A 9,657-nucleotide genomic window follows, 5' to 3' on the forward strand; every position below is an offset into this window, starting at 1 on the left:
GTCCAGAGGTCCTAAGAACGTCTAGTCATGGTCCTAGATGGGTGGTACCATACCTGGTACAAGGGTAAAGGCTGGGGGCGAGTTTCCTTGGGCATGCGAGTCGTGTAAGTTGCGGGTGGAGGGCTGCTCGCACATGGTTTGCTAGGTCTGGTCCAGCAGCTTGTTAAGTGTTCGGTCTAGGTCCTAGGAGGGTTGGTCAGGGTCAGGTCGACTCGGTTAGTGTCTAGGATCGAAGGAATTGATGGCTTGTTAGGGCTAGGGTTTGTTCAACAAGGACATAAATTTCCAGCAGCTTCCTAGGCTTTTCTATGGTCTTAAATTGGTTGATTTGGGCTGAAAAGGGGTTAGTTATGTGCTAGTAAGCTATGGTTAAAGTTTGGTTAATTCGAATTGATTCGTGTTAAAACCGGACTTCGGTTTAATTTTTAAAAACGAACGAAGAAATTAGTCGAGGGGCTTAATTTTATGTCTAAGAAATTTTTATTGGTGTTATGGTTAGTTTGGATTGATTTGGGTCGTCGTTTTAAGGTCCAAGGGTAAATTGAGAAAGTTAGGATTGCAGAGGCAAAACAGTCATTTCACACCTGAAAATTGTTAGACGTCCTGGCAATGTCTTGAATGATGTAATGAATGTTAAAATTTTTATTTTGAAAGATTATGGGATTTTATGTTTGAAAACAGTAAATATTAAAAGATGCGTTGCATGCTTTGTTTAAAAGAAAAATGATATATATGCATGAATTTTTATAGTGATGGATATGTTAAAAGGTTTTGAAGGAGGTGAATTGATTGTAACTAATACGAACACGAATACGAAAGAATATGATGACATGTAAGGTCAAGGCTCAGTTGACAAGTGAGAGTGTTGCTGATGTCCCCGCCACCTAGTACCACAGCAATACGTAAGATTGATCAAAATCTACAAACAACTGATATGAAAGTCACAATTTATGATTTTATATTTTGCACCCTGCTTTTGGATTTTTAAATAATAAGTTGGTTGGTTTATTTTAAATGGTACCAAGTATATATATATATATATATATATATATATATATATATATTTGGCCGAAACCATATAGAAATAAAAATTCTAATATATTTTAAAGAAAGCAGTAGATGTTTCAGTAATAATAACATTGTATGTTTGAAATAATTTTATCTCGATTTTGATAAGGTTTCTAGCTTAGTTATAACATCAAAGATATTTTTGATCAATTTGTGTTGAAACTTGAATTGACCTCTAAATAACCTAGATTGAGGAATTAAGGAAGGAGAAAGTGCACATAGGAAAAGATGAAAAAATAAGGATAAAGAAGTAAATATCGCATTACAAGCAGCTAAAACAAATTAATCAGGTTTGTCAGATTCTTGATTCCTAATTTCACATTCGCTACACACAATATCTCTATTTCAAAGAAGGGGAGGGAGCGATATGTTTTAAAGAATAAAATTTGGCAACAAGTATCTTTTGATCTCACAAGTTTTACTAAAAAATTATAACATTTCTCCAGGACATCTAAAATGAGACCAAAGTAAGCTGACAATTGTCGAAAAGCGTATTGTACCGACACGACTTTAGGCCGAACCGAACAGAGAGAACCGTACGTATATCCAACCACCTTCTTCATTCTTGTCAATCAATCCCTAACCTCAGTTTAAGCGAGTTTTCCCCTCCTTGCCACCGGCATCGAATCCATAAACGCCGGAGAGTGGTAGAATTAATTTCTATCCAAGTTTCTGCTAATTTACATTCAATACATACTCATGGAAGGATTTAATTCGATGTCATTTAAAATATCTTCCTTTGCTGCAACTGACATTCTCTGGATTTCTTCTCAGAAATCCCTTGTAACCTCGAAGTCCACATTTTTTAGGCATATCCCACAGGCCCACATGTCAAATTCCTCTCCTTTTAAGCAACCATCGTTCCTATCTATCAAAGCTGAACAGGTAAATATGTCCCATTATTTTGTAAAATATGTCACGCATGTGTAGTGATTTTTCCATTTTTGTTTTTCTCTCTTTATTTAATAATCATATGATTCGGTGGATTATTTAATATTTCTTGCATTCTCGTGTTGTAAAAGTGAAATCATACTATTTTTGGGCTAGATTTAAATGACACAGGTGCTGTTTGGGTAAAGAACTGATTCACACTAATGATTAACTTGATTATGGCTATCAAAATTCAGCTTGATTGAGCGTCGTGGTCTCTGCAGTGGCTACTTGGGTAATTTAAGGGCTTGGATTTTGTTTGATGTGAATTAATTTGTGTGGATAATAAGATTCGTAGCACCAGGCGAATGCTTCTGATCATAAGTGGTCGAGTAATGAATAAATGGGTGTTCAAACCAAATGAGTTCCTGTTAGAGTTGTTCCATCAGGTGGTTTTATTTTTTTCTGAACGGATTGAATAGAGCGAAAAAAGATTTTGTGGGAACGACCGAAGCAATCGTAATAGTTTATCTTTGTTCTTGTTATCAATTGATGCTAAGTAGAATATATAAACTAGCACCACCTGGTAACATGAAATCTCATTTTGGAATCATCGAGTTAATCTAACTTTTATTTGTTGTGCTTGTTAGTTCGATTTGAAAGATGGGTTGGCTGCGGTTTCTGATTCTGGAATTTCAGATGGAGATGCTCTCCAAGTTAAAGAATGGGAAGTTGGGATGCTGATAGATGAAGTTGCATCAAGTCAAGGTATAAGAATTAGGAGACGTCCACCAACCGGTCCACCTCTTCATTATGTTGGTCCTTTCGAATTTCGCTTGCAAAATGAGGGAAATACACCATGCAATATTCTTGAAGAAATTGTATGGAACAAGGATACTGAAGTCTCTAAGGTACTAATGAATTTTTCCAGTGCCAATAATTTTGGTGTTTCTTTCACATAATGTCAATTGTGAATGGTATTTTATTTTGACTGTTAGATGAAAGAGAAAAAACCACTCTTGATGTTGAAAAAGATGCTTGATAAAGCTCCACCTGTTAGAGATTTTGTTGGATCTCTTAAAGCAGCACATTCACGGACTGGATTGCCCGGTTTAATCGCTGAAGTGAAAAAGGCTTCTCCTAGTAGAGGGGTTCTGAGAGATGATTTTGATCCTGTAAGTGTATGATTTTGCATCCACTTGAAACTGTGTTTTCTTTCTAAATTTTGTTAATGACACAACATTGCTCATTGCTCATCTACTCCATAACCTCGTCGGTCATGAAGAGGTTGGAAACATGCTTTGGTTCTCCTTTTTCAGAACTAACAAACTGATTTTCATGTGTCGAGACCCCAGAAAGATTTATTTTCTTACAAGGTGATAGGCATACTTTTCTTAAATATGCATGTACACATTTTGATGATCTAAGCATTAACTTTGGTTTTTTTGCAGTATGTGAAATATTAACAATAGACTATTATCATAGTATTGATTTTGTTTTATTTTCTGTAAACCTAAAGCAAAAGATGAGCTTTTCATTTAAGTTGAAAATCAGTAATTTGATGAAGGATATTAAAATGTGCTCATGGTTTGACATAAAGGCTGCAAGCTTTAGCAGCGTATTGCTTGGTTTGTACTTCCAAGTCAATACCTTGGCTCCCAATTCAATCGTAGGATATTGTTTTCTCGTGGTTTTTCCACCAGATTATAACTTTCTACCACTTCTAAAGTTTGTTTTGAGTTATTTCCTTTAGCGAAGAGCTTGTGACCCAAGTAAAATACTATTCAAGTACACTCTTCATTGGCATAAGCTGTTGGTTTTAAAATTATAGCTTCTTACAAGTGTCTAGACATACCTGATGGAAAAACTAAAGGAAGAGAAACAGCTCCAAGATGTTCCTAAACTTGTAAATGTCAAGCATTGCCTTAACCTCACCCAATTGCCTGTAATAGGAGGCAGGATTTTTTTTTTTACTGGTTTACCCTATTGAACTTTTCGTAAATGCCCTCAACAGATGGGGCAAAATTACATTTTGTAGTGTTTGCATTCATAATTTCTATGGTTTTTCTGTCCTAGATGAACTTCTCAGAGACGCTAGTTGAATTTTTGTTGTCACAGGTTCAGATTGCTAAAGCTTATGAAAAAGGTGGAGCAGCATGCCTGAGTGTTTTGACTGATGTGAAGTATTTTCAGGTGAGAGCCATCATTTTAGCCCTCTGGACTGGGGTTCTAGATGTTATACTTATACACACAATTGTACAACATTGTTTTCTGAAAGATTTTTCATACTTATTTTGGGAATAGGGAAGCTTTGAAAATTTAGAGGCCATAAGGAGTTCTGGAGTGCAGGTACGCTTTCTTCCCTTATTCTACCTCAGTAGCTCTACCTCAGTAGCTCTAAGTGTCAATGCAAATCTTTTTCTTCCTATTCTTTTAATTGAACTATGCAAAACATGGAATTCAGTGCCCCCTCTTGTGTAAAGAATTTGTAATAGACGCGTGGCAAATCTTCTATGCTCGAGTCAAAGGTGCAGATGCGATTCTATTAATTGCTGCCGTTTTACCTGATCTGGACATCAAGTACATGGCTAAGATATGCAAATTGCTAGGATTAACAGCACTTGTTGAGGTTTTACTTGTGCTTATTTTTCCATCACTGTGTTTTTTATGTGATATACAATTCAATAAAATTTGTGGGATGAAATATTTGATGTCTTATTCCATGTCACGGTTTTCCATCTTCTAGGTACATGATGAGAGAGAGATGGACCGTGTCCTAGAAATTGATGGTATTGAATTAGTGGGCATCAATAACCGTGACCTTGGTATTTACAAGCTTCACTGAATTGGCTTTATAGATTCCTGAAATTCTTCTGCTATTATTTTCTTCTACTATTTTATTGGTTATATGTTTATTTGGTGTGTTGTGGTTGCTGCCATCCCTCATGGGCATGTGCATGAAAATGTTTTACTTCTCCTCCAACATCCTAACTTTGTTGTTCTATTACTGCCAAACTGTATTACTGCGAACTGATTTTAAAACTGTTTTTGATTGAATATCCAGCATTTACTTCCTTCCATAGCTATTGCAGTGAGTTTTTTAATCATTGTAATAACATCTACAGTCTGCTTAAAATATTAGTCGCTTACATAGCGAATGCTATAACCTCTTTACCATTGTATCTACATCTACAGAATGCTTAAAATTTACGAATCACTCCTATGTGAAACCTTAGATATATGCTTTTAATTTACCATTTTGGTGTTACAAGGTTGAATTGTGAATTAAATCATCGAACTTCGAAGAGAGAAGGGAAAAACAGATCATATAAGAATGAGGCACAATTTATTGTAGACTACTATTGAAAATAGAATTACAAGCTGAAAAATCAGTTAGTTTTGCGTGTTCTGATTATTGTTCATCTTCTGTCCTTTCTATAGGAACATTTAAGGTTGACATTGGCATCACCAAGAAGCTTCTTGAAGGCGAGCGTGGACAAAGGATACGCGAGAAAGGCATAACTGTAAGTATCCTTGAGTTAACTTTCATTTCCAATATTTCCCCCTCTTGTACTTTTCTACATATTGTTTTTCATTTCCTAAATTATTCAGGTCGTTGGGGAGTCAGGGCTTTTCACTCCGGCTGATATTGCCTATGTACAAGAAGCTGGTGTTAAAGCTGTAAGCAGTGATAATCTATGCTACTAATATAACTCATTATACAAAGGATTCGAGCATGTTGGGCTCATTTTTTAAAAGAAAAACGGCCAAATGATGGGGTGGGGTGTTTAAGGGGGACTCGGCCTGCATATATAAATCTTAACACAATATATAAAGGGGGATCGAGACTTATCTCTGATATAGAACTAGTCCACTGACACAAAAGGAAACCACCGAAGAAAAGCTAATTCAAGAAACAGGAATATCCCTCAGACCTTGCATGCTCATTCCTAAGACTTCACTTTATTTATACGCAAATCAAATACATCGGTACCACTTTATGCTTGAGATGTTTATGTGTCACACATTTTCTTCTTTCTTCACTAGGTCCTGGTGGGCGAGTCGATTGTTAAGCAAACCGACCCTTGCATGGGAATTACTCAACTGTTTGGTAAAGACATTTCTTCATGATTTTTTTGTGCATCCTACTATCTTTTAGCTCCTCGAGTTGAAACGAGGTGTATTTTAGTTTATCTAGTTATGTGTTATTTGGGTTATGTGATATCCAATATGATATTAAATTTTGGCATATATCCAGTAATAAACTGCAGTAAGGAATTGATAGGATTGTTGTATTATGCACTGTGGAGTTGTGATAACTTTTTGTTACATATTATTTCTGCTTCTGGTAAGTTATCGTTTCTTGATACTGGCTAATTTCCAGTTATATCCACTTTTTTTTTACACTAATTGAAGGTGTCGAACGAGCATAGTGTAGGATAGTCTTTCTAAATCGTCGTTCACATATATATATGATTGAGACCAAATTTATTAATAATTAAATTTTTCGTAAAAAACTTTTTACTATAAATAATAAAATGCATATTTTCAATTATTTATTTTATAAGATAATTTCATGATTTTATTAAATTTATTTTCAAAAACAAACTTATCAAATTTTTATAAAATATCAATTTGATCCATAATTTTTCAAAAATCATAAATCGTACCTGAACCTAAAATTTTCAAGCCTATGGGCCAGTGACTGGTTGAGACTATCTCGAAAAAGCTCATATTTATGCCTTACTCGGTGCTCGAGATTTCAAGACCAAGTAGAAATTAGATGCTACTTGGATTTAGATGAGATTGTGCAAATGACGATCAAAGTGGAGCAATCTTATTGGAGTCCGAATGTTGTAAAACGTGAAAAAGGCAATGTGGTGACCAAATCCGAGACTAAAATCAAGCAAGAGATATCTAAACAAGTAATGCAAGGTAAATATTAAACTCATATTAATCGTTCTAGAAATATTAAATGCTTTAGGTGTTAAGGTATAACGTTCCGAAAATTTGAAAGTCCACGTGAACCACGTTCATGCAAGTTATTAAAATTCTTTGGTATTTTATTAAATTGTTTTAAAGCCTAAAATGCATATTTCTTTCATTAATTTATGTTTAATTATTTTTATGCATTTTGTGCTTAATTCATGCATGATAGAAGTTATTTAACGAAATTTTAAAAGTTCATGCATTAGGGTTTCTAGATGCATTTCGCTCAAACGAGAAACGGAGACCGGAGAATTTTCAGAAAAATTATTTTATTATATGATCTATTTTTATAAATTAATTTAAATCGATTTTAAGGGTATTTTCAAAAATGGGATTTTATTTGAGTATTTTTACCCGCAAAATTTTATTTTTAACGGTACGCTAATTCTATCAAATCGGAGGACTTGTTAATGGTTCGGTTATTATTTTCAAAATCTTTTCAACTCAAAATATTTTTCGGGAGTGTATTTGAATTTAACGAGCCAACTTTTAAACTCATTAGACTTTAATATTATTTTAAATCTTTAATTAGCAAGGTTAGGGCCTTTAATCTTTTTAATTAACATAACAATTAAACATATTTCCGCCCCTTAACCTCCCCGTAAACCCCGCAGCCGATATGCACAAATCCTTTCAGAAATTCCTCGGTTTTTGACAGCAGCGAGCTCAAGGGACACGGCCACATCATTATCCATATAATTAGCCCTTAAATATTTCCCTAAACTCCCACTAAATCCAAATACGTTTCAGCAGCCGCCCACCTCCACCACTCACAAGCTTCTTCGTGATTCTTGCTGCTGCAAAGTTTGGTGAGGCCAATTTCTGCTTCAAGCTAAGCGTTCATCCCTTCGGCCGTGTCACTCGATCAATTATCCTAGATTTTTCCACCAAGGCACGCTTTGTATCCTTCTTTCTGCATCATTCACGCCGTTATATGCTGTTACACGTGTGCTTGCATACGAAAAATGTTTAAACCCGTTGTTGCTTCGTTTATGCTTCGTCTTATTCGTGAAAAAACCGTATTTTATGCATTTAACTCACGTGTTTGATGTTTGGGTGCAAGGGGCTGCCGATCTAGGGTCATAAGGAGCTGTTCATGTCGAGGGCTATGTTAGAATAACCTGAGAGAGCCTCGGTTCAGGTCTATGCAGGGAAAAGCTGTTCGTTCGGGCGCTAGTGCGTGCTTAAGGGCTAGATCGAGGATTGGTTCGGTCTCGGCTGTGCAAGGGGCGTCCCTAGCTCTGGAACAGATCATAGAGGGTCTGAACCATGGCCTAGGGTGCTTCGAACGTGGCTGATACGAGGTTAGGAGCCGCTTGAACGTTGGACGTTTGGGTGAGGTCTGAGTGCACTTCGTAGGGAGCTAGCAGTCGTGTGTGCTGTGTTTGATTCATGGGGCTGTTGGCTTTGTTTTAGTAGGTCCCCTAGGGTCTGGTCTAGGTCCACAATAGGCTGATTCATGGTTGGCACGATGGATTAACTTGAGGCGTGAGTTTTGGGAGAGAGGTGTGCATGAGGTGTTGAATTGGGATAGGACCGAGAGGTTGGCAAGTTCTAGAAATTCCAGCCGTGGGTTTGGGGGCCTAATGACATGTTTTTAGGACCTGTTAAGTGTTTTTAAGATATGATAAAAAGTTGAGAGAAATTTGGTTAAGTTTCGAGTCGAATTGGGTAAGACCGGGACTCGGTCCAAGTTTTAAAACTATTCGGTTAAGTTTGGTATTGGGCTCGAGTTTACGTCTAAGAAAGCTTTTAAAAATGTTTTGGGATATTTTAAGAAGTTTGGTAAGCTTCGGGTCAATTTTAGAGGTGCAGGGGTAAAACGGTAATTTTGGGTTTCCAGGGGCAAAATGGTCATTTTGCACCCGGGGTGAGATTTTGGTCATGGCAGCGTCCTAAGTACAAATTTGTGATATTTTAAATGTTTATGCATCATGTTCATGAATTTTACGCCATTATGAATAATACGTTGCATGCTTGGTTTAAAGGAAAAGTTACTACGCATATGCATGTTTTTATTAAGTGATGAAAATGATGATATTTTTTAAGGATGTGAATTGGTTGTGACTGACGATGTATATGTATACGATGACATGAGATATATGATGAGCTGAGGCCCGGGCTCAGTGGGCGGGTAATGCTGTCGCTGATGTCCCCTGCCGTCGGGTACCACGATTTTATAGATGGATCCATCGAATAGAGCTGATACGAAAGTCATAACTAATGAACTGAATTCAATAAAAAGAAAATGTTTAAGTTTATGATGACACGATGAGCTGTCTTGACACGTATATGAGGATATTAGATGACATGATTTGACACGACATGATTTTATACGACACGTTTACGTTATGCTTTTAAGTTCATGAAAGATATGTTGAGTATGATATTTTTCACTGCTGTGTGCTATGTATATGTACTTGTTATTAATGGTACAGGTGTGTTGAGTCTTTAGACTCACTAGGCGTGTGTGATGCAGGTGAGCTTGTTATTGAGAGGACTGGAGGTGCTGAACACTGAGTAGACAAACCTGGTGGGGTGACACGACCCGAGTACCACATGTTTTCCGCATTTTGTTTTTATGAGATTTGAGATGATATAACATTTTTATACACTGGTTTTGATACGCTGATGATTTTCACAATTTTTACTCGTTTATGTTTACGCACTATTTTTATTGTCAAATACTTAAGATCATTTTTAAATGTTATTTCGAAAATGCGAGTTTTA

General features: G+C 36.2%; 1 protein-coding gene across 1 annotated transcript; it reads left to right on the forward strand.

Annotated features, from left to right (window-relative positions):
- Positions 1–1,631: 1,631 nt before the first annotated feature.
- Positions 1,632–6,290, forward strand: LOC142531291 (indole-3-glycerol phosphate synthase, chloroplastic-like). Its single transcript, XM_075637387.1, has 10 exons — positions 1,632–1,953; positions 2,589–2,849; positions 2,937–3,113; positions 4,057–4,131; positions 4,243–4,287; positions 4,403–4,567; positions 4,685–4,763; positions 5,380–5,462; positions 5,551–5,619; positions 5,986–6,290. Exons 1-10 carry the CDS (start codon positions 1,768–1,770, stop codon positions 6,067–6,069), a joined length of 1,224 nt encoding a protein of 407 aa, XP_075493502.1. The 5' UTR covers positions 1,632–1,767; the 3' UTR covers positions 6,070–6,290.
- The last annotated feature ends 3,367 nt before the right edge of the window (positions 6,291–9,657 follow it).

This window comes from Primulina tabacum, chromosome 17, assembly GCF_025594145.1.
Source record: "Primulina tabacum isolate GXHZ01 chromosome 17, ASM2559414v2, whole genome shotgun sequence".
Lineage (NCBI taxonomy): Eukaryota > Viridiplantae > Streptophyta > Magnoliopsida > Lamiales > Gesneriaceae > Primulina > Primulina tabacum.

Excerpts from the sequence above, each read along its gene's own strand:
- LOC142531291 (XM_075637387.1), top strand. The coding sequence starts at position 1,768 with ATGGAAGGATTTAATTCGATGTCATTTAAAATATCTTCCTTTGCTGCA. Across the intron at positions 4,764-5,379 it reads CATCAATAACCGTGACCTTG|GAACATTTAAGGTTGACATT; the intron begins GTATTTACAAGC and ends TCCTTTCTATAG. Across the intron at positions 5,463-5,550 it reads TACGCGAGAAAGGCATAACT|GTCGTTGGGGAGTCAGGGCT; the intron begins GTAAGTATCCTT and ends TAAATTATTCAG.